Source organism: Muntiacus reevesi, chromosome 1, assembly GCF_963930625.1.
Source record: "Muntiacus reevesi chromosome 1, mMunRee1.1, whole genome shotgun sequence".
Classification (NCBI taxonomy): domain Eukaryota; kingdom Metazoa; phylum Chordata; class Mammalia; order Artiodactyla; family Cervidae; genus Muntiacus; species Muntiacus reevesi.
The window spans coordinates 223,319,184-223,343,090 of record NC_089249.1 but is presented as its reverse complement, the minus strand read 5'-3'; the positions used below and the strand labels follow the sequence as shown (position 1 = coordinate 223,343,090).

The 23,907-nt window shown below is 47.9% G+C and overlaps 1 protein-coding gene across 1 annotated transcript in view; it reads left to right on the top strand.

The window, feature by feature from the left end:
* Positions 1 to 2,615: 2,615 nt before the first annotated feature.
* FSTL4 (follistatin like 4) overlaps positions 2,616 to 23,907 on the top strand; it is a 414,248-nt gene continuing 392,956 nt past the window's right edge. The window contains exons 1-2 of the mRNA XM_065935361.1: positions 2,616 to 2,803; positions 10,377 to 10,512. Of these exons, the coding sequence (XP_065791433.1) occupies positions 10,387 to 10,512 (126 nt within the window). The 5' untranslated portion in view covers positions 2,616 to 2,803; positions 10,377 to 10,386. The remainder of the gene's footprint in view (positions 2,804 to 10,376; positions 10,513 to 23,907) is intronic.

Here is a 23,907-nt window from a genome sequence, read left to right as displayed (position 1 = left end):
CAGCTGTGTGTCATCTCTGAGTATCTAATGTGCAGCTGCAATCCGAAATGACCTGTAGGAGACACCATTATTTGGCAGCAGTTTTGGGTCATATGGTTGTGGTTTTGGTAAGATTAGAGACAGAAAAAAGTTTTAAAACTGGCAAAGTAAAACCCCTAATACATATTGGGGATTCTTAAACTTCCTGATCTGGTAAAGAAAAAAAACACACTGATAAGTTTCTCTTGTGTGTCTCTGAGTCTGCCTGGGAAGTAATCTGAATTTAGGCTGCTTTTTAATTTTTTCCTTTCCAACTTGCTGAATTGTATGATTTCAACTTTTAAGCATCACAGTTGGCTACTGAGAATCATCAGTGTGCTTGCAAGTCCTGAAACAAGATTTCAGGCAAATTCTGAAATTCTATGTGTAAAATCTAGCCCATTTTCCAAGTTGGGGGGTATTATTAAACCAAGAATTGCTCTGAGAGGTGAAAGCATAGAGCAACTGAAAGAAGTGTCAAGGTCTACTGGCATCTGATGCTGCCTCCCTGAAGGCTTGTTTTATTTCGTCATTCACACTTCACCTTTTTTATTCCAAGGTGACTTTTAATTCCAGTCTTATTTTATGCACAGTAGTCACAATAGCTCACTTCAGATGTTAGCATTATCTCTAAGGGATATTCCAAACATCAGATTTGCAGCAGCTACATTTCTCTGCTTCTGTAGGAAGTGAAGGAAGTTTATGGAAGTCCAGTCCCTGCATTAAAGGGAGCTATTTCTGATCTCAGTCGATCTACAGACCCTGACTTACATATGACCCTGAGTTATTAAAAAGCACATACCCCAAGGCCTGTCTTGGTTATGTAATAGGGTCACTAGGCTGACTCGGGGACTTTATGTTCAGAGCTGAGAACAGAAACTGGCTTTTCCAAACACCTCAAAGTCTGGGAAGGTGGCTGAACCCAGCCTCCAGGCTGTGGGGACTCTATCTTGACCACTGACTTCAGAGGGGGCTCAACATATTTCCAAACTTCCTGGCTTCCTTTTACATGCCGTCTTCATCTTCTTTTACCCACAATGAAAAGTGCTGTCCCTTTCCTGGTCTGGCTGCAGAGAGTCTGGCCTCAAGCCAGCCTTGGAGTTTCAGTCATGGGTGGCCTTGGCAAAGATTCATGGTCAATTCTGAGAGAGCATCATGCCTGCCAAGGCTAGGGGCATGGAACATGGAGCAGCCTTTATGCTTCTGAGGACAAATCATGGTATCCAGGGGAGAAGTCACAGCAGAGTGAGACCTGCAAGTCACCCAGATTTCCTCCAAGTCCTCATTTTACAGATAGGGAAACATATCAATAGCAGAAATACAAATGGCTCTGGGTTACAAGCTGAGTGATAATAGAGGGAGGGCTGCATCCCAAAACTAAACCTGTGTAAGGGCAGGGACCATGCTGGACCATCCACTGCAGTCTCCGCACCTCCTATAGTGCCTGATAGACAGGAGGCCCCTGTAGAAGGAACAAATATAAGAGCTCTTCTTCCATGTCAGTTTCGCTTCTCCTGATATTTAACTAACCTTAACAGCAGAAAAGCCCTTCTGCCCCTCCTCCAGGCCAGGAAAGACCACAGAGGCATGAACAAGACACTTTCCCCCCATGCCAGGGCATCACCTGCTGCCCACACAGCCAGAGCAGAATCCCCCCTCCAACCCGCAAAGGCTCCTGCCCATCAGGTAACTAGTCTAGTTACCACCTGAGTTGTCTGGCTGGAGTCTCCCTCCTAAGTTTAATGCCACCCTGGACCCACAGTATGACCATTGGTGGGGAGCGGGGCGGGGGCTAGTTGTTACAAAGTTTCCAGTTTATTTGGTCACCAAGACTGATCTTTAGGCCAATTAAAGAAAACAATATGATCACTGGGCTGTGGTCTGCAAAAGCTATAGATGTTGAGAAGGGATCCAGAAAGGTTTGGGAGCGCCAGGCTTGGAGGCGAGCTCTGGGCCTCATGTTTGGTTCTAAGCTTAGAAGAAAGGACCCTCCAGTCAGACCTTGGCCAGGCTAGGCAAACGTCACCTGGGACTGCCTCTGTATGCGTATGATTTCGTAAGATTCTGCAGTGATAGAAGGCAGATTCGGAAAGAGCGGAAAACTTCGCTATTTGGCCGGTTGTTGGTACTCAGCAAGGGGGAGTGTTATTTGACTTTGCCTCCAGGGACAGCTCTCTTGGTGCGGTGTGCCGGCCCGCCTGAGCGGCACAAGCTATGGCAGCTGATTAAGAGCAGCCGCGCATCTTGAGAGCACAGCCTTCAGGAGCCCCGCCGGGAAAAGAGCCAGAGAAGAGGAGAGGAGGGGTGTGTTGGGGGCGGCCGGTGGGAGGGCTCGTTGCCTGCAGGGATCCACAGAGCCAGGGCGGGGAGCTCACCCCCTCCCCCTGCGGCTGCAGAGATCGCCCCGGAGCGCCGGAGCCCTCCCGCCCCGAGTGCGCGCCCGGCTGCTCCGCGCACCTGCCGCGGGCCCCGCGCGGGTCTGAGCGGCGGGCGGGCGGCGCGCACAGGTGGCGGCGATTGGGCAGGCGGGGCCCGGAGGGTGACGTCACGGGCTCCGGTCCCGGCGGCAGAAATAGGGCAGCCGCCGCGGCGGAGCTACAGCAGCGGGCAGCGGCGGCTCAGAGAGCTGGAGCCGCGACAGCCCTCCAGCGCGCCCAGGACCCGCCGACAGCCAGGGAGACCGACCGAAGGACGCGGGGCCGGGTCGCCGCTGCCACCACGGGGCGCTCCCTCCCGCCCGCCGAGTCCGGCCATCTGGTCTTCCTTTCGGCCCCGGCCGCCTCAGGTACGCGGCGCAGCTTCGGAGCGGTAGTGGGGAAGGTGCCAAACCGCCACCGCCTCCAGCCGGTCCCCCTGCACCCCGTTGGGATCCGTGCGCCCGCGGCCCCGCGTTTGCCTGCAGGGCCCGGCTGGGTGCTTGCTTGTCCTCACCGCCGCTCCGGGTGAGCTAAGTTTGCCTGCCTGCGGGGGGGCGGGCACGGGACCCCAGCACCCGGGCTAGGCAGGGCTACCCCGATCGGAGCCAGGACTCGGGGTAAAGGCTGGGGCGCCGAGGCATGTGGCAAGTCTGCAGTGGGGACCAGAGTGAACGGGCTGGCGCGGAGCACCGCGCAGAACCACTCGGGCCGAGCCCGCAGCGGGCGCCGGGCTCCGAGTCCCTGCAGGTGCGGATCTTGGGCTCTGGATCCCGGGCGGCCTCGGGGAAAGCGGTTGCACCTGGGCTGGGACTTGTGCCCTTGACCCGGGGCTGGGGCGTGGGGAGGGCGTCCTCACTACCTCTTTCCTCCAGCTTTGCGGGGAAACTTGGCACCTGCTCGCTGCAGCTCAAAGGGCCCGCGCCGCCCGGGCCTGGCCCTCATAACCCGGAGGGCCGCCGCGTCCAAGACTGAGCGCTTGGGCTCCGCGGAGGAGGTGGGGAAAGACCCGGGACCCCACTCGGTTCGGGCAGCTCGCTACTCCCCTTCCGCTCGGCGGGTCGCTGTTCCAAGCAAGTGCCGGTATTACTTGCTGGGGAGTCAGTAGCAAGCAGTTTGTTTGGGGGGTGTTAAAGCACCGTGCTTGGTCCTAAGAGCTTGTAATGTGGGCGATCTCCCTCCCGTCTTTGCGCCAGCACAAAACGTGTTCCAAGTTTCGGGGGGACCTAGGCGACTCGGGCAGAGCGCGCTCCGCTTTGGGAGCGCGTGTCCCCTCGAGTTTAGGAAGGAGAGCTTGGCGCGAGCCTTCGGGTCTGCCTTCAGCTGACAAAGCGGTGCCCCTTGAGGCCTGCCACCTGAGGACTTTGGCGCCCACCCCTCTGACAGGAGCAGAAACCTACTGGAAGCAGTAGAGTTTCTCACCGTGCCCGGAACGTGGCGAGCATCCCGTGCCGCGTGTCCGTCTGTGTAAGCTCCTAGGGACAAGGCAGCGCTGGGCCGCCTTGCGTCTAGCCCAGAGTTGGTCCCCCGTGCGCTGTCCAGCAGACCTCGCTCCTGATCACTGTCGCCGACATTGATGAATAGCGCTTCCGCAGCCTTGCCGCCGCTTCCCTCTAGGTGTCGCTTCCGCCGAGGTTTCCGGCGAGCGGAAAACAACGCCAATAGCTTTGGTCTGTTCCCTTCGTGAATTTGTAGCAAACCTGTGCACCAGAAATTGTACTCGATGGGCCCCTGAGACACAGACATCCGTCCACATTCTCTGGGCCAAACAGAATTTTAGTAGGACGTGGCACTAAAAATGTGCACCCCAAAATGGGCCCATATCACGATACATTAGGCGACAAAAGGGGTCGGGAAGAAATTCGGACTTTTCTTAAAAGTCTCGAATTATTTTCCTACCATCAGGGTTAGGGGAAAGCGAGAGATGACTTTTAACAGTGTCCTCTTGATCCTGGAATGATCCAGACAGGCCGTGGGTCAGGTGGAGCTGCTCACTTGGGAAGCACATGTCAGGGGAGTGAGGGATGTGGCGTCTCTGACCCCAGAGGTCCAGCAGCGCTTAGGCAGTAGCTCTCATGGAAGACCTGAGCTGATGCCCTACAGGGCCATGTCTGCTTCCCATCGTAGTTTTGTGAGAAGACACTGCAGCGTTACTAGATTATTTCTGTTTAAACACATTCAGATGAATGTTCACTTTCTTCCCATCCTGTATAAAAAAAAGACAGCCCTCTCTCCAAAGACTTCAGACAGAGCAAAGGTCAGTGCAAGAAAATAGTCTTTGATGTAATGAATATAAATTGCTTAATAAAAGTTACAGTGGATTTTCCTCTCTTCAGTTTTTTTGCCCACCCTCTATTATTATTAATTCCAGGAAGGTTTTTTTTCTTTTTTTTCTTTTTTTTTACAGAGAGGGGGCAACTTGTTCTGGGTACGGGGAGAACCTTTATTCCTTTGGCTGGGTCCTGGAGGTAGTTGAGGGAGGGATCGATTGAATTTTTCTACCTTGATCTGCCAGTCATTCAGGATTCTTCTCCTCCTAAGGGCTGCAGGCTTCCCCTCACCCCCACACCCTGTTCCCCCACAACCTTTTTTAGTGATCTTCATGATGTGATCTTTTGTTTGACAACATTATATTTCAGAAATTGGCACTGACTAGTAGGGATTTCCTAAAAATTTCCTTAATTGCTACTTTGCCTTTTTTTTTTTTTTTTTTTTTTTGCAAACTCAACCTTCTTGTGATGCTGTGTGCTTACTAGTTAATCAAATTAGGCAGTTATTTCAAGAGCACATCTTTCCTTACATTTTCTATCTTGGTGCATAACACACAGCATGCAACTTCAAGTAAAACAGAACTACAGTGGAGAGAACATTGTACTCCAGACGTATAATCTGGATGTTGAGGATTCTATATGTTAACTTCATAGTAATTAGGAGTGTCATAGATTTACACATAGACTAATTTAGATATCAAATTTATCAAATGTAGGAACAATTAACCAAAGATACAGAGTAGATAATTACTGGGAAATGTAATATAACTTCATTGTGGCTCACTTCATGGTTGCCTTCATATGTTTCCATGCCTAATTTCCTTGGATTGGTATTTTAGAAACTATTTTAGGAAGTTTGAACCCCTTTCTTTTTTCCTAAAAGACTCACCAATCAAAACTGCAGTCCTAAGCCTTGCAGAAGAGATTAGCAGATAGCTTCCTGGTTTTAGTTTGGGCTTTTGATGTGTTTTTTGTTTTTTTTTTTCTTTGAACATGGGGCAAGCATGCAGAGAGAACTGTAAGATTTTGGCGTGTGTTGCTGATTGCCAGCATCACATGTGTAAAAGGCAATGCACCTAAAAGCAGTTGGCTAGAGCATACACTTTTCAATTAGGTTAGAAATTCAGGAGGCTCAAAGTCAACAAACCTTACCGTCCTCTTCAAGGCTGGATGGTGTTGCTCAGTTCTGCCAAATCATCTTTGTAATTTCTGGTCCTGTCTATGACAAAGAGGAGCCGTTTCTGCGTGATTACTCCATGTCTGGACTGGTAATGTCACCATATTCTGAGAGAGAAGACAAGAGAGAACAAACCAGGAAAGAGTCTTCCCCAGAGCTCTGAGGGTCAGAATTCTCCCCAAATTCTTCCCAAACAGGGCTGGTTCCTGGAGGAGGAAAGAAGTTTGTGTTTATGTCAGTGCTTCTCTCTGGCCTCTGACCCTGTTCAGTAAAGACAGGTTGCATGCCACTGTATGTTCTCTGGTGGGGCAGATTTGGAGTTTACATATTCATATCTATTTCTCCTGGACCATTTGCCGCCTTTGGTCATGGTTTTTCCACTTTCTTCAGAAAGCTAGTCAGTATTTGGAATGTTACAGTCTACAGATGTGTAGTACCTCTATAATTTTAAATACAAATAAATAATAGTATAGCTATCAACTTATAACACCAGGAAATCCTATGGTTTTCACAGCAAGGTGAAATAGGGCTCATTCATAACTTTAAAAAAAGCAAAATCAGTCTGTCTAAAGAGAGAATGCATACATATTCCATACGTAAATTTGAGATGATATGAGAAACAGAGCAGTTGCCTAGGGGGTCAGGATGCTCCAGTGTTAGTCTAGGTCTGGCCACTGAGTTGGCTTTATATATTGGGTGACTCTTCCCACCTTCCAGGCCTTTGGTGCCTGTCTAATCATGGCCAGCCTGGCACCTGATTCTCCTGAGCATGGGGAAACATGAGGCTCAGGTGGGAAATCCCAGAAGAAGCAGTGAAGTACTTTCCTTGGAAACTAGATATCTTAAATATTAAGTGATTGTGTTTTATAAGTTGTTTGAAAGGAGAAATAGTCCCAGATCTTTTATGAGAACAATCTCAGGTAGATTTATAACCAATCTTGGGACTCTAGCATGGATTGGATGGATGAAGCTTATAAACCTAAATTGATTTCAAAAGGAGCTCTAGGTTGAAAAAGAGGGTTTGCGACCTTCTTGGTGATACCTTCCTACTTCTATGATGGGGAGATTCTTGTTGTATGTTCTTCTGTCTGAGGGCCAGTAGCGCTATTTGAATTTGAGGACTAATTAATCTTTCAACAGATCCTCTTTCCCCAAAGTGACCATCTACCAGGCTGACTGGTATTGCCAGTGAGCTGAAGGGCACCCTTGCTGCCTGGCATCCTTTGCATCTCCTCGTGGCTTTTTTTTACTTCAGCCACATTCATTCTAGGCCAATAAAGACAGCAGTGATGAGGGCCGAGGAGAGTGTGCCGTGTGGCCCCATCATAGGTGGAGTGTGGGGCAGGGGGCAGCTTGACTTCCCCCTCACTCTGCTCCTCTGCTTGCTGGAGCCATGGAAGCTGGTCCTCCAGGTCTCGGCATCTTTCAGAGGAGAGACTTGGGGCTCAGGGCCTCTGATTTTGTTCTACGTAGATGTTTCCCCATTGTACTAAAAACTCCCATTCATCCAAATGAAATATTGCTAAGGATCAAGAGGCCTCAGTGGACAGGGTTTGAATATAGATCCACATCCACCTGGCTGGCTTGGAGTCCCAGCTCTGTCATTTATTTGCCACATGGTCTTGGCAGGGTACTTAACCCTCTCTGTGACCCATCTCCTCTGTTATCTAACTAGGAGCTAATCCTTGCCCTCCTCATGGAATAGCAATGAGGGTTATGAGTTAGTACCTATAAAGCATTTAGAACAGTGCCTGACACATAGTAATTGCTATATAAGTGTTAACCAAATAGATAATCTCTATTTGGTTATTAGACAGATCATCAAAATTGATTTAGACCAGTATTAATTCTTTTTTTTTTTTTTTTATGAACTGAACTGTCATAAAACTTGAGTTGTAAATTTTAAGGCTGTTGCTGCTGTAGATGGAATGAATTGTCAATCACCCTGAGTATAAAATGACATCTCAGACGCATCCACCATGCAAATGAAGTTTAATCTGGTGGTGGCCAAGCTGAAATAAACTTTACAGAGAGGCTGCCTAGGAATATTTCAGAAGTTGGCCTGGTTCATGTTTCCCTGTCATCCAGTAAAATCCTATGGGAACCTCAACACAATCTAGACAAAACCAGAGACGATTCCAAGTGCAGCAATGCTGCAGCTCAGGTTCCTGAAACACAGCTCAGGACTGCTGGGTTAATGTCAGAGATCTGGGTACACCCTCTTGAATGAAGTGATTTGGCACTTTCCAAAACAATTGAAATGAACAGAATTTATTCTGATGCTATCCATTAATAATAAAACATCCAAAATAATTGGTCTTGGATTACTAGACAAATTGAAAACTAAATACTCGATATTGTGGCTTGAATATTTTATAACTCCAGGAATTGACGTCTGTAAGTTATCTAAAGTAAGTTTTGATTATCTTGCTGTTTTTTAGTTTATTTAGGCTTGAAGGCATGAAAAGGGAGAGAAGACCTTTGAAATGTATGCTTACTCCATGAGCACTGTGTGATGGTGGATAAGTAGGAAGGATGAATAAAAGTAGAGTGGGAAGCAGTGTCTTTCTAGTTCCAGTTTGAATTACTGTTGCTTGTTTGAAGAAAAAAAATTCCAAAAATCGAATAGCTGCTTTCTGCAGTCTCTGGAACATGGCTCTGTGTTCAGAGGAGAATAATTTATAGAGAGTAGGGTGTTGCCCTATTTATTTTTAGAAAAACTGGTTGCAGTTAGGGAAAGTCATTTTTATTCTCTTTTAGTCCTGAATGTGATTTTCCCCCCTCCTCCTCCCTGTAAGAACACACACCCTAGCTCGAGCCCCGGATGGGGAACGTAGTGCTGGGTGGCTGCTGATAACGCTGCAGCCTTTTCCCAGGTAGCCGCCACACGGGTTTCACTTCGCTCTGCCTTCCTCAGAGGGGGGAAGCTGGTGCAGATTGCGCTGAGACCATGACTGTCACATTGGATTTACTGGCCACCCAGACTCTCCCCGGTAGCTCCAGCTTTTCCCCAAGATGAATGGGTGAAGAAACATAGGTAGGAGTAGGAGCCTGTGGACTCCTAAAAAAAAAAAAAAAAAAAAACCTTCCCTTAAAAGATAGCCATATATAACCTTGCCTCTCATAGGTCAGTGTTACATGCCCACAAGTTTTAGTCTAGCTCCTCATTGCTGTGGGTATTTCTGTCTCAAGTTGGGGACATAAAGCAAGTCTGGAACGGCAGCTTTATTGGGGTACGGAAGGCAGCCACAGGAAGCCTGGAAGGTGGCAGGCAGTGTATTTGTTTGGCAGCCCTGGCAGCAGCTCTGGTGATCATTTGATCCCTCTCCTTGTGTAGCACAGGGGTCCTTCTAAGCTGTTGGCTTTGGGGCTGAGCATGGGTGGATCCTTCAAGCAGGCTGTAAGGTCTCTCAAGCAGCTCGTCATCTCTGACTCGGACATCTCTCTGGACCATCCCTGAGCCAACTCACAGGGGGTGCTGGCCTCCAGGGCACTCTGTTTTCATCTCCGCAGCCCTGAGCACGAGGCAGTGTGGACCACATGCAATTAAGCGCTAAATTGTGTGGTGCTCACAGAAATCAATAACCCTTAAAGTTTCCTTGGGTAAGAGTTGTAAATACTGCATGATGAGCTCTATCTGGCTATGTTTCTCAGAGATACTGAAATTAAGGCTGGAATATGTTCACAGTGGAAACCTTAAAAAGGACAGCTAATTGGACAAATGCACCAGTCTGTGTCTTTGTCCTCTTAACACAATGCCCAGCATATATTAGGACGTTGAATTTTTATTACAACTGATCCTTTGTGTTTTTTTCATCCATGTAATTCTTTTATTACTTTCAATTGCCCATTTCTTGTCCTCTAGTATTTTAGACAATACCAAACAGAATCTCATAAAATATCTTAAATGTTACCAAAATCCTGTTATCTGGTGGATGCTTGAATTCTACTACAAAAAGGATTGGTCTTAGAACAGAAATGAAAAGAGTAGACCCCTTAATGTTTTGAAGTTCACTGTCTTGTTAACTTTGTCCTCAGCTACAAACAGGAATGCTACAGATTTAACATGACTTCTCACCCGTGTTTATTGTGTGCCCCACTGCGAATGCTGTCTGCAGAAACGGAAGCATGGACACATGGTAACCTATCAGTGGTGTCTCAGCCTTTCCACCCTCATTTGTTCTTACAGATGTGGTGACAGGTGTGTTTCAAGTGGGTTTCTGCATACCAGTCAGCGTTTAGAGCTTTTACTGTGTGCCCAGCCCTGCCTCCTTCAGCCCTCACAGCAGCCCTCTTGGGTACATATTATTGACCCCACTGTAGAGATGAGGCTCCAAAGTAGTGTAACTTTTCCACGGTAAACCAGAAGACCTGGTGCCAGCATGTAAACTCAATGTTTATCTGATTCTGGAGAGCAAGTACTCACTCACTAACTACCCCTTGACTTGTTTACATTTTGCAGTGCTTAGTGCTGGGCATTTGTCATTTTCTCAACAGATTCAACAAAATGAGACCAGGAGGCTTTTGGCTGCATCTCACACTGCTTGGAGCCTCCCTGCCTGCTGCGCTGGGATGGATGAACCCGGGAGCCAGCGGAGGATGGAACGTGGGTGTGGGAGAGTCCCCGGCAGAGGTATAGTCACGTTACAACTGGCTTTTGATTGTTACAGTATCTGATTTCCTTTCTGCCTGTAGTTTATATCAAGTAGATTGCAGTGGAATTGAAAACCCTGCTCCCTTTGCAGTAGGAGACAGAAGGAAGCCATGTGTGTGATAGGGACTAAAGGTTTATATGATGCTATGGCAATGGTCTAAAATCTCTCCAGTGTTGATGATGTATCCCTAAATCAAGCTGTGGTTGCATGGTTTGTCTTCTATGCAGACCCTCCCGAGAATGGCCTCTGTGTATGTTTAATAGTACTCTGAAAGTGCCAACTCATCAGTGGAACACACCCCTGTGAATTAATGAAGTCTTTTAATTATAAAATATGTTTTAAAGGAAATAGACTCCTTTTCAGCTATGTAGATAAAAGAACCAGGAGGAGTAAGAACTGGCGGGTGGAAGTCCTGAGGGAGCCGGCCTTAATGAACAGATAAGAATGATTAATGGCATGTTAGGTATATATAAATGCTTCTAAAGTGCTTGAAAAACTTGTTCTCAAATGCCTCCCGGGAGAGTCTCGCCGTCCTGCTAATTGCTTAGTGAACTCTGGTCTGAAGTGGTGAAGAGGAGTCCTAAACAGCATCCGCCCTGCTCAGGTAGTGGGCTGCATGAACTGGGGGCTTGTGAGGGATGTAGACTTTCTGCAGAAAATGTTTTGTACATGCTGAACCTTAAGAAATGACTAGACCCTCCTTCCATTAAAACTACCTAGGATTTCCTTGATGATGTGGTGAATGCTAATTCTCACCTGAGAGCTTTCCAGGGCATCTTAATTGCCATTGTCTTCCAAGATGCACCCCCTTTTCCTTCACTTTGTGCCTGTGTCCTGTCCTGTGGAATAAGAAAGAAAGCGAAAGTCGTGTCTGACTCTTTGCGACCCCATGGACCATACAGTCCATGGAATACTCCAGGTCGGAATACTGGAGTGGGTAGCCTCTCCCTTCTGCAGGAGATCTTCCCAACACAGCCACCCCCAAAGTCAGCATTACCTGGAGAGTGAACAACGATACCTGGTATATGGTAGGATTAATGCGTTATTTGATCAAAAGACATGATTTCTCTTTCATTATTACTTAATTGTAATGCAGTCCCAAACCTACAAGCCTTACTCTTCAGGGAGCTTCAGAAGTAATTTAATGCACACACTTTTCCTGCTGAAGTTAGTGTGGCTTCCCTTTGTGGTGAGCAGATGATTAAATAGAAACACTATCTCTCCCATCTAGCTCCATGAAGGATGCAAGGTAATGCTCTTTTGAAGGAGTCTGAAGGCTGACTTGCCAGCAAGCCCGGCATTTCCCAATGGGAACCATTTAATCACTATACTGGTACTCATACAGAGGGAAAACGATCACTTAACTCCTATAAATATATTGTTGAATATTTACTAGAAAAGCAAACAGGCAAACACACAGCAAGGTGTGTTTAGTCTTCTTACTGTTGGGGCTCGTTGGCCCACTGTTTTAAATTGCTCATTTTAGTTAAAACAGTCAAGCCAATTAAGGTGGGTTTTAGCTGGAGGTAAATTGAAGATAAGTTGGTATCAACCCAGGGCTTCTTTATTTTAGCTGTTAACACCCTAGTACTTTGTATACCAACAAGAAAAAGCAGATGCTGTTCATCCTGAGGATGTGAGGCTCTTTTGCTTGGGGGTATTGTGCTCTCTGCTTGCCTTTTTAGGATAGAGCCCGGGAGACACCATTGTCACCCAGCTTTGGGAATGTCACTGCTTCAGGGAAAGGAAGTGATGCCTCTGTGGACTCTGGAAGGCAGAAACATCTGCCTTAGGCCTCCAATTCTCTTTGCTGTAGTCTGAGTTTTTGTGAGTGCTAGTTGAGTCTGCTTCTGCAAATTTTTAAATGAGATGATGAGGATGTGAATGGGCCCAGGACATAGGACAACCTCCGTGAATGTTTAGAGAGGGCAAGACATGTATTGTCCAACATTGTAACTGGTTAGTTGGCTGACCTTGCTCACACCTGATGCATGGTCCCACTGTGCTCTCACTTGCTAGGGTCCTCCTGTTCCCCATTCCCCCCCGCGCCCCCCTGTTTTTTCTGCAAGTCTGAATCAGCCACTCCTCCAAGCCTTGCTCTGGTTCTTACCTTTTCTCTAGAATCTTCTTTGACCACTCTTGGTCATGTTTGATCTCTCCCTGAACTCCTACTCCTAGTCTTTCCTATGTCTTTTTCTTTTTAACTCTTACATTTTATTTTAGCATAAGAATGAAGCCGTCTTCTTTATCTTTCTCTTCCTTACAGAGGCTTATTGAGTTTCTCAGTCAATCGATATATATTCAACATTTGGTACTAGTCATGAAGTCACCTTGGTGCTTTCAGTTTCGCACTAGACTGTCATGTATTTAGATGAGTTTTTAACACCTCCCTGTGCTGAAGGCCCACTTCCGATGTGAACGGTCCCTCCCAGCAGACCTGTAAGCAGCTTGGGGGCTGAGCTGTGTTTGTAACCTTATCAACATCCGAGACAGTCCTGTGTGTTACAGGGTCTGGGTAGTTTCTTCTTTGAACTGTAGCTCTTAATATATCCAGAGCTCACCTCGCAAACCATATTAAACTCATCTAGCAGTTTCCTCAGGCAGTCTTATTTTCTAGAAGAATCAAAACCAACAGTTTCCTGAGACTCAATAAATAAATAAATCAAAAAAACCTTTCCAGAAACTAAATGGTAAAATGTTTCCCTGTGTGTTTTCCTCCTGATAGGAGTACTTCCCAAAACATTCATTGACTTGAGATTTTTGAAGTACTTGGAAAGCATTAATGAGATTTGATTTGCCTTTCAAGTTATTATGCCAATTACTCAAGTGTCCTAAGGGTAAACACGGATTAAATGACCAATGTGTGTGTGCTTGCACATCTTTAAAGCAATTATAATGAATATGAATTTTGTTAAAATATTGTTTTATGTACAAAGACTGCAGCTGAAATAGCTTCAAGGAGTTTACCATTTTACAAACGTAGATAAAAAAGAAATGTAGCTGGGTGGAGTGCCTGTTTAATAAGAGCTGAGTGGCATGACATGGTCTAGAATACTAATGCAATACTGAATCTACAGGAAACAATTCGAAGAGATACAACTTATTGAAATTCTGAAATATTATATTTTCCTCTTTTCCGTGATACTCTGGCCAAGATAGATACAGTAGTAAAAATCCATATTGGTAGAATTTTATAACGGGGAACCAGGCAAGTGAGAAGGGGTGTGGTAACAGTCCCTAGTGACGCCCCCTCTTGAGGGGCATGCATGTGTGGGAGGGTCCCCACGGAGGGTCCCCACCCCTTTGAGCCCTGGATACAGAGTTGCCACCGCTTGCTAGCTGGCAGGGATTGGATGGTGGCTATTACTCAGCCTTCTTGCCTGCTTCCTAATTTTACTGAACTTTTCCTAAATTGCTCTTCCCCATAGTTTCTAGTCACGCACTAAATATCTGTAAATATTGATACTGATTCCATTTAAAATTGTTAGCTTTGTATGCCTTGGTGCTTACAGAGCAGAGATGCGCTTTGAGGTCAGACACCATTTTTTTTTTTTTTTTTTAGTGTGTGTGAAGTCACACAAGGATCTTTGAGGAGAAAGATATATAGGACTTGTATCAGAGTCAGGATGCTTCCCGTCCTCCCTGACCCTGGGGATCAGCCTGAGAGAGCAGGATCCTGCTGGGGCTGACCTACCCTTCCTCTTTCTGCAAGGGTTGGCCCCAGACGCAGATTGCACTTCTCTCCCTGGGAGGACACCTTCGAATTTTAGAGAAGTTAAATGATCTGGCTTCTCTCTGCATTGGTTGGACACTCAAGAGGACTCAGGCTGCTAAGACTGAGCATTAACCTAAAAAACATTTTTCTCCCTTAATAAGTGTCCTTGTTCTTGCACGTTTGATTGAATTTAAGACCAGGCACCCCTCCCCTTTCTAGTGATGGTCTGCCCCACCCCCGTGCCCCCCCCAACTTCTTTTTGATTGATGGCTGGGGAAGATTAGTTGACCACTCCAGCCCCTCACTCTGTTTGTGGGAAGAGAAAGCCAGCTCCCTCCTTCCTGGGGGACCCCAGACAGGGTCCAGGCTGGTACTCAGCATTTCCTAGGCCTCATCTACAGCACAGGTCTGCGCACAGCTTTAACGTCTGTATTCTGTGGAATCGCCCTTCCTCGGCACTCCCTGGTGCCAAACTCCAGCACTGACTATCTTTCAAAGAAGATGAGACTTGGGTGTAGCACTTTTCAGCAAGAAAGTGCGATGGGCCTTTCACCTTTCCCTGGGTGTGGGGCACTGGGATGTAGATGGCACCCCTTATATGAGACGTCTGCTGCAGGGGCGGTTCTGGCAGGGGGCGGCCTCTTCTCTGCTCCTCCAGCTCTCGCCTCTGGCTGTCTGCTGATTACTCTGTGTCAGAGGGTATGGATGTTAGCTTCTTGGGAAAATTGGGAGATTCACAATCTCCCATCTACAGATGTGAGTAAATTCGTAATTTCCAGGGTGAAGGGTGGTGACAGTACTCCAAGTCCCAGGGACATTGGATGACCTGGCTTCTACCTTTAGAGGTGGTATGGGCTGTACCTACTCCAGTCCAGGGTCTCTTGAGCTTCAGTGTGCTTGTGAACAGGCCCTAATACTTGCAGAAAAGCCTCGGGTACCCCACAACCTCCCTCTCCCATGCACACATTCAGGAGGGAGAATCCACTTGGTGATGAACCCTGGCCTTTTTTTTTTTTTTAAACTTCCTGCTAACAGGATGATGTTGACCGCAGTCAGGAGAAGGAAAGAAACACACAGGCTGCAGTCATGCTGGGAAATAGCTTGCCATGAAATTGGCTTGGGGGAGAGGAGGCAGGGACAGGTAGGTGAGAGGGTCGGTGAATTAATACAGCCTGGGGGGTCTGAATCATTTTCACCTGTTTTCAAGCAAGCAGGCAGACAGGTAAACTTAGATCTCTGAATCCTGGGTCGCACCCTGGCTTGTCTGTAGGTGATTTACATCCAGAGGTCAGCCGGCACTCCCAGGCCCTCACCATCACCTGTGCCTCCCACCCTGGTGTCCCACCCAGCTTCTCGCCCCAGCACCCAGCCAGGCTGCTTTGGGGACCACAACTGCTGGACTGGTGCTATGTTTGGGGGTCTTGTTTTCATTTTTAATCCGTGGACAGGGGCCCCACCATCTTTGTTCTTTGCCTTGGATGTTCTTCCTCTCTTGCCAGTTTTGGGGAACCTGCTCTGTACCAGTTAGTGTACTGTGGGCCCCTTTGGTATTTTGAGATCATAGTTGACAGAGTTTTAATTGGCTCTGAAAAGTTCTGCGACCCAGTAAAATAAACATTTATAAGTTCACAGAAAACCATTATTGTTCTTCCTCTTAATTTAGCATTTACATATCTATTTTATTTATGCCTCTGCTGCTAAATAATCTATGCTTCTCTAGGAAAGTTCCCATCCTTGTAATCAGGGCATCAGGCCAGGCATTGTAAATGGGGCTCTGATTTCCATTTTGGGGTGACTTGGCAGCATCAGCTCTGCCAGACTCCAATCATCTTCTCGATTAGTTTTCTGTGATTGTGGGTCATCTCTTTCGTTTCCCGTTCAGAGACAAGAAAATGCCATGTCGGTGTCAGACTCTAACAGGCCCCCTGTGTGGGGGTTCTCTTCTCTGTCCTGCAAGCCAGGGTCATTGTCCTTCTGCCTCCACTGTTGTGGCTTCTGCTATGAGATTCCTGGGCCTCATCTTGTTGCCAGCTCCCTGGGGAGGGAGAGGGCCACCGGCTCCAGGGAGGGAGGGCTTAGGATGAGAGGGGTCCAGGACCTGAGAAAACTGCAGCAGAGCCAGGCGGATGCTGTTAGGGGAAGGAAGCAGCCCACCTGAGCCCCCCAGGACTTGGAGAAACCCTCTGTCCACAGAGTCTGGTCCCTTCCTTGTCAGTGACCACACACACTTGCATCTTGGCCTTAGAAATTCTCTGAGTCAGGAAGCCCTAGATGCAGAGAAACCTAGTCTTTTCCCTCATGAGATCATGGTTCTAATATCTTGAGGATTCTTTCTTTCCAAAAGTGAAACCTGGGTATCCTCACTTACTCCTTCGCGTTATTGGGACCTCCAGCTTGCCCTGGGGACCAAGCCTCATGCTTTGCTCAGGTATTTCAGGAACTGTAGTGAAATTCAGAAAATAAAATTAATTTTGCTTCAGTTTAGTTTTAAAATGTCTCCCTGATAGCACTGCTGGGCTTAGTAGGGAGTGGTGACACAGAATCCAGCCCTGAATGGACCCCTGCAGGGTAGAAATGCTTGGAAAAGACCCTGATGCTGGAAAAGATTGAAGGCAGGAGAAGGGGACGACAGAGGATGAGAGGGTTGGATGACGTCACAGCCTCGATGGACATGAGTTTGAGCAAGCTTCAGGAGATGGTTAAGGATAGGGAAGCCTAGCGTTCTACAGTCCACGCAGTCACAAAGAGTCGGACACGACTGAGCGACTGACCTGCACTGAGGGTAGAAAGGAAACAGAATTCTGCCAGAAGGGGATTGGGAGGGGAGGGCCAGGGCAGGGTTTACCTCGTGCTTCTTCCCTCCCCCAAGGGCCGGTGTCCTCCAATCAGGTTTTGGAGGACATAGTCCCTGAGGGAAGGATCTGGGTGTGTTAAGGGCAGACAGAAGTGCAGGGACAGGATGGAATTGGGAGGGTGGAGGGAGAGAGCTGTGAAGTGTTGCTGTCGGGGTTGGTGGGAAAGTGCCCAGCTCTGGAGGTTGAGCTGGGATGACATGGGGTGTGTGCCGTAGGCTGTGATCCATCTGTTTCCTGGCTTGGCCTTCTCTCTGTGGTCCCAGTAAAGCCTGTCAGCCGTTTGACCCACTCCCAAAATTTGAGAAATGACCCACTGGGAGAGAAGAGAACAAGAACAAGCAGAACCCCTTAAACACTGTTGCAGCCTTGTAGCTCAGAAGTTCAGTCTGCCCCAAGCCTGCGAGTCTCGGGGTGAGAACACAGGACTCCTGATTGGGCTCTGGTCTCAGGTCTAGCCTGGCACAGCTAGTTCCATGGACTTGAGCCACTCCCTTCTCTTCTCTGGGCTTCAGTTACCTCGTGTGGAGAGTGAGGGGTGATCAAGACGTCAGGGGAGGTCCCTTTCAGGCTTACTTTACATCTAAATTCTATCGCTGCAGACTGGGGGCCTTTAAAACATGAGCATGTATCTTATCTGTGGTGAAGCAGACCACCAGCCCAGGTGGGATGCATGAGTCAAGTGCTCGGGCCTGGTGGGCTGGGAAGACCCAGAGGAATCGGGTGGAGAGGGAGGTGGGATGGGGGACCGGGATGGGGAATACGTGTAACTCTATGGCTGATTCGTATCAATGTATGACAAAACCCACTGAAAAAAAAAAAAAATTAAAAAAAAAAAAAAAAAAACATGAGCCGAAAGCTCAAAGTGTTCTTTCAGATGTAGTCTTACCTCTCTTTCTTTCTTTCCTTTTTTTTTTTTCATTTATTTTTATTAGTTGGAGGCTAATTACTTTACAATATTGTAGTGGTTTTGTCATACATTGACATGAATCAGCCATGGATTTACATGTATTCCCCATCCCAATCCCCCCCTCCCACCTCCCTCTCCTGCTTAATCCTGTTTGGCCAAGTAGCAGGTGTGAGGTCTGAAGGCATGGCCCATCTTGCTTTGTCTGAAACCTCCTGGGTGCTCGCCTCTGGGGAGGGGAAGCTTGTGAGGAGCTCTGCATGGAGAGCTGGTGGAGTCTGTTTGGCCATAAACACTGCCACATCCCACATACAGACCTGGGTTCAAAGAAGGCTCCCTGGAGTAACTGCTGCTAGTGTCAGGGAGAGAAGTCCTCAGTGTGCTAAGAAGAAAGGAAGTGGAACTGTCTTATTACTCAGAGTCTAACAAGGGCTACATATCTGCCATGTGCTGGGATCTGTGCTCAGATAAGGGCTTCCTAGACCTTTGACTTCACAAAGCAGAAACATGAAAACTTTTTAAAGAATAAACTCAGCTAACTCCAGGAATCCCTATCACCTCTTTATATCTTTATACCCTCTTATTTATAAAGAAGAATAAAAGTTAGAGTTGGAGGAAAAAGGGCAGTCCGTCCCATGGAAGCCTGACACTGTCATGTTCTAGATTGCCCATGTAGGTGGGTTGTGTCTAAGGACCAGTCAGACATAACTGTTAATCACTGGAACATCCATCTATTGAGTTGGCCAAAAGCCTCATTTGGGTTTTTCCATAACATCTTATGGAAAATACCCAAACAAAGCCTTTGGCCAACGTGGTGGTTCACAGGGAACTGAGACCCACAGAAGCGTGTGGTAGCATGGCCTTGAATTTCCTGCCGAGCTGGAGTCTAAGCCCTGTCAAGATATTAGTTCCCAGACCTAGTTTCAGTGTTGTATTCTGTGGTGTCTGTATGAATTTCATGGCTGGAAAACTCTATTAGCTCCAAGATGGATAGGATAGATGCTCATCTCAGAAAGAGGGCCCTGGGCCATCCGTGTAGGTGGTGGCGAGTCCCCGTACAGATGGGTTTCTGTGGTCACATCCAGCAATCCTCTATGTGGAGGTGACAGAAGAGCTTAAAGGGAAAGTGGGGTGAGGATTTCTTACTCATGATCTTAAAATTTCTTGCCATCTCTTTAGTCTGCTCATGAAATGACACACACTGCTATTTGGTGGACAACTTCTTCATCCTAACACAAGACAGTCTGGTTTCACTTCTAGTTGGGAAGAAGAAAACTCAAGAGAGTTTGCTCTTGGCTAGAGTGAAGAATGGAGGGTGAGTGACCTGTGGGACTCAGGTCTTCCCCTGGCCAAAGGGTGCATTTCAGCCTGACTCTGTGCAGGGTAGGAGTGGAGAAGCTGGTGCTGACGAGATGCTGGGTTGGCCTGTAGGGAACCGCCATTGTTTTCCCTTCAGCTGTAGATGGCTTTAGAAAAGCACCTGAGTGATTGCTTGATGCTTCACCTGGAGACTGAACCCTGCTTTACCAGTGTTCCACGAGGGTCTTGAGTTCAAACTAAAATGCTTTTGAGGTTTTAGTTGGAAAGGAAAGCTACCACTGTTAATTTTGTTAAAATACTTTAACCACTGAGGGTCTGGATTGGGATAGAAAGTGTATGTGTGTATTTTTTTTTAAGAGTTGGGAAGTCATCCCCGTATTTCTCAGGAAGGTTCTTTCCAGGGAATACCACTGGTGACCAGTGAGCCTCTAATGGAATAGGAAGTGGCTTAAAGAACCGTGTCGACTGGTCATCTAACCAGCTCTGAGGGAATTGGGCGTATTGGCCCCACCACAGAGGTGGCCAACATGACCACCTGGGTTTCGGCCCCGTCTCTGGAGCATGGCCTGTTTTTCTGACCACACAGTTCTCCTTACTGAGGCTGAGAGTTCTGTGTGCTCTTAATGGCTTGTTGGCTAGTGGTGGGCAAGCTTCTACCATAGACAGATTGCAGGCAGCCCTCCCCCACCATGACCTAACTGGACCCTAGAGGTTCTACATTTCCTCTTCATCCTCCATGATGTTTATTGTTGCTTTAAAATCCCATAGTTGCTTTTTCCAGCTAGGACCAAACTATTCACTTGCCGCACTACCTGTCTGCACTGCTGCCTAAGGAATCTCCTATTCTGCTTTTGACTTGGGGGCCCTTTGTCAAAGCACCCAGGGGCTCACATCTGCTTCCTCCCTTCCAGCTGTGTGGCTGAGGGAAGTTCCTTATTCTCTGACCTTCAGCTTAGCATTGAGTAGAATGCAAGCAATAAAAGTCCTGATTTCAGAGTTGTCATGAGGACTAAGATGGTACATGTATATCCGGCATGGACAGCTGCTCAGAACGCGGCTGTCAGAGCTGTGGTTTGTGATCTCCAACCCTACCAAGCACCCGTCAAGAAGACTGTGCACTTCTCTCACACCAAGAGCTGGCATGTTACCAGCTGCAGTACTTGTCACTCGGTGTTCAGCAGGCCGGCTCTTGTGGGAGGGTCCTCTTTCTGGTGGAATGGTCAGTATCCTGGAGTCTGGGCCCCCTGGGTCCCCAGTGTCCAGGGGGGTTGGTACACAGTAGGGTATTCAGATACTTGTCGAGTAAGTGAATGAGTCAGAGAACTTCTATTATTGTTTTGGCATTACATAGGAATTTAGACAAGGAGACTTGAGTTTCTAGGACTCCTTACAAAAAAAATCCCTGGAGACACCAGACGGTTCTTTGGTTTCCACTTACAGTAGAATCCCGTCACAGTTTCAAATCTTTCCAGCATCCTTACTGAAGCAGTAGAAATGTAATAGAGCCCTATAGGTTGTGTATAGGGGAGGGGGTTGAATCCCTGACTCACTTGCTGTCTCCCTCACAGAGTGGGCTTTGGGCCTGCCTGACCCTGATGGTCCCTTCTGCGAAGAGGCTGGAACACGAGCTGGGCACATCGGACCCTCATCTGAAATGGGAGCCCGAGAATGCAATGTAAACTCAAATGCAGGATGTTCTGTTTATGTTTCACATTTTTAGGGTCAGCAGAAATAGCCTGTGGCTCCAGGGAGGGTGGCTGACGACTATCCCTACAAAGGGGTCGGTGAGAACAGAAGCTGTCTCTGGGGATGTTGTTAAGTAGGTGTGAGATTCCTGATGGCTTTTCTTGATGCTACATCTCTGGTCAACTCGAGTGAAAGCTTGCTTAAGCCGTTCAATCATTTAAAGCTTGCTATCTAAGTAAAGAACACAGAACTCTTCCCATTTATTTGCTTTTCTAGCCTTGTGTTTAAAACATGCTGGAAAACTTCCTTTCTAGCGAAGACCTCAGGTTTCTATGGTTCTGCTGATGCCACATTTTGTGCATTCATTCCAGGGAAGTAGACTTGGGGACACCAGGAGATTTGAAATGGGGGAGGCCTGCCCGGCGATGCTCTAATTGGAGTGCTTCTAAAATGTGCCCCACTGTGCCTCCTCTTCCTCCTCCACTTACTTCTCTTTGGTTGTTACATATGCTGTTATTTTCACTTTAGCATTTGGCTGTGAAGAAAGGGATTCTCTGCCTTGTGCTTGGGTGTTCCTCCCTTGGCAGTGTAGTTTAGGAGTATGTCTAAAAGCAGAACTTCCCACTTGACCTTCTCGGGATGTAATATACCTACCTGGTATGGGTCTCTGGACCCTGGGATGTCTGGGCCAACAGGGACATCAGGTGGTCTTAAGTCCTAGTCATCAGTGGGTATCCACCGAGCACTCCGCTGTGTGCTTAGCCACATTCTAGGGCCAACTGGATGAAGAGAAATGGGACTGATTGTATTCTTGGGGCTTGAGGACCAGTGGGGTGGAGAATTGGGAAGGTGATGGAGCACTTGGCTATTAGAGTCTGAGTTAGTAGAGGAATTTAACCCTATGTTGACTTTAGCCTAAAGGAAATTAGGTCACTTTCTCAAATAACAAAGCAGGAAGCAGCGCTGCTCCCCACTACCCTGGTTTCGTTGGCCCACTCCTGGTCCAATAGCAGGATGCTTGTTCTCACAGTCCAGACTTTCTCCTCTGCAGAAGGGTTGTGGCTAATAGCAACCTAGTGTCATAGGTTCATCCAAGGCCCATGATTCAGCTGCTCTGGAACCCTCAAGAGGGTTGGTTAGGGGCTAGAAGAAGCTGGCATCTCAGGGTGTCACCCCCACAAGCCGGACACCATGGTTACTGCAGCAGCTAGTGGTGTCCACCAGAACTTGTCCACCAGAGCAGGCGTGCATCTCTCTGGACCCTCTGCTAAGGTGGTTCTGTTCAATATGGCCCTGGCCTTCTTGTTGGCCCAGAGGTCTTTATCTGGTGACAAGAAGGGAATGGCTGCCCGTTGCTGCTCTGTCTCATCTCACCGAGGATGCTGTCACATGTGACAGTACCACCCCATTGCCCAGACTGTCATACCTGGGAGTCTTAGCTCTTCCTTTCGAGTCCTGTCTTGAGCTCAGTTTCCATCCATGTCCAATGGGTTGTACCAGTTGGTTCGGTAATTCACAGGAAGAAAACACTTCTGTGACCAGGTTGACTAGGACAAAATTATCTGTGATTCATTATACATTCTATATGAAAATATAAAATAGACTTGAAGCCTTACCTCATTGAAAACGACTGTTCTTGTGCTACAAGAAAGGAGGGTCCTGAGCTGCATTCTATAGGAAAGCCCTGTAGGTGGTGGGCTGATGTCTCACCTTGGGATTATGAGAAGGGAAAGGGAATCATCACAAATGGCTCTAAGAAATCACCTATAACATGCACATGGTGAGCAGTTAATGCAGTGTGGAATGTGTTCAGTTAGCAGTGTGGGCCTAACTGTGGGTGACGGGAGAGTTAAGAGCAGAGAGGCACTGGGTGGGAGGCAGGCTGGGAAGGACCTCTTGGAGACAGAAGGACTTGGAAAGGCTGGCAGAGATGTGGGTGGGGAGAACACTTAAGTATTTGAGGAGGAGGGACTTTTCACGTGTAGATGTGAGCTGGAGCAGAACCAGGTCTGTTGGGAAAGGAGAAGAGGGACTCTGGGCGTGGTCATCCAGGCCTGCTGGCCAAGTGACTCATGAGGGACCCTTGGTGGCTATGAACAGAATCACCTTCCAATGTGTTTGTATACACAGATGTGTTATCTTGAGGCCCCAGAGACCTGGAGCCCTGCAGGCTGCCTCGGGGGTACAGGGCTAGAGTCTTCAGGCAGCCTGTCCCCCTCCCCACCTCTTCCCAGCTCACCATCTCCAACACCCACCTCTCTGTTCTCTCCGTGTTCTCTCTGGAGACCCACTTTTCTGCAAACCTGCAGATGCTGTCTCATAGCCTTTATCTTATAGCTTTGCCCTGCCAGTACACCACGCTCCAGCCTCAGGGCCATGGGCTACCCAGTCTAGGTGTAGTCTGAGAACCTGGTTGGCTCAGCTTGGCCAGACATTTGTTTTGGTCCCATCACGTGTGGCCAGGGGTCAGGTCCCCAGAGGAGAAGTGCCATTCAGGGGCTCTGAACAGAGGCTGTAGGTACAGTCCTGGGGGTCTCCAGTGAAGGAGCGAGAGAACAGGTCACCGTGGGTGGATGGGGTTTCTAAGGCTAAGAAGCCAATCTCCAACCTTTCAGCACTTGAGCAATGTGTGCTGAATTTTCAGAAGTGCTGGCAATTTATCAAGTTGTGTTTTTTCCCATCTTCAGAGCTGGAGCTGGGTTAGGACACCTGCCTACATGGTCTTCAGTATTTGCTCTTCTGCCTTGTATGCTCAGCTTCCTCTACCTGTCCCCATGGTACCCTCACCGCATCAACCTGGACTGTCTGCGGCTAGGCAGCTCGGAAGCCCAGTTTACCCTCCCTGGCTCATCCCAGCTGACAGACAGGCTGTAAAGGCCGCTTGATGTCCATG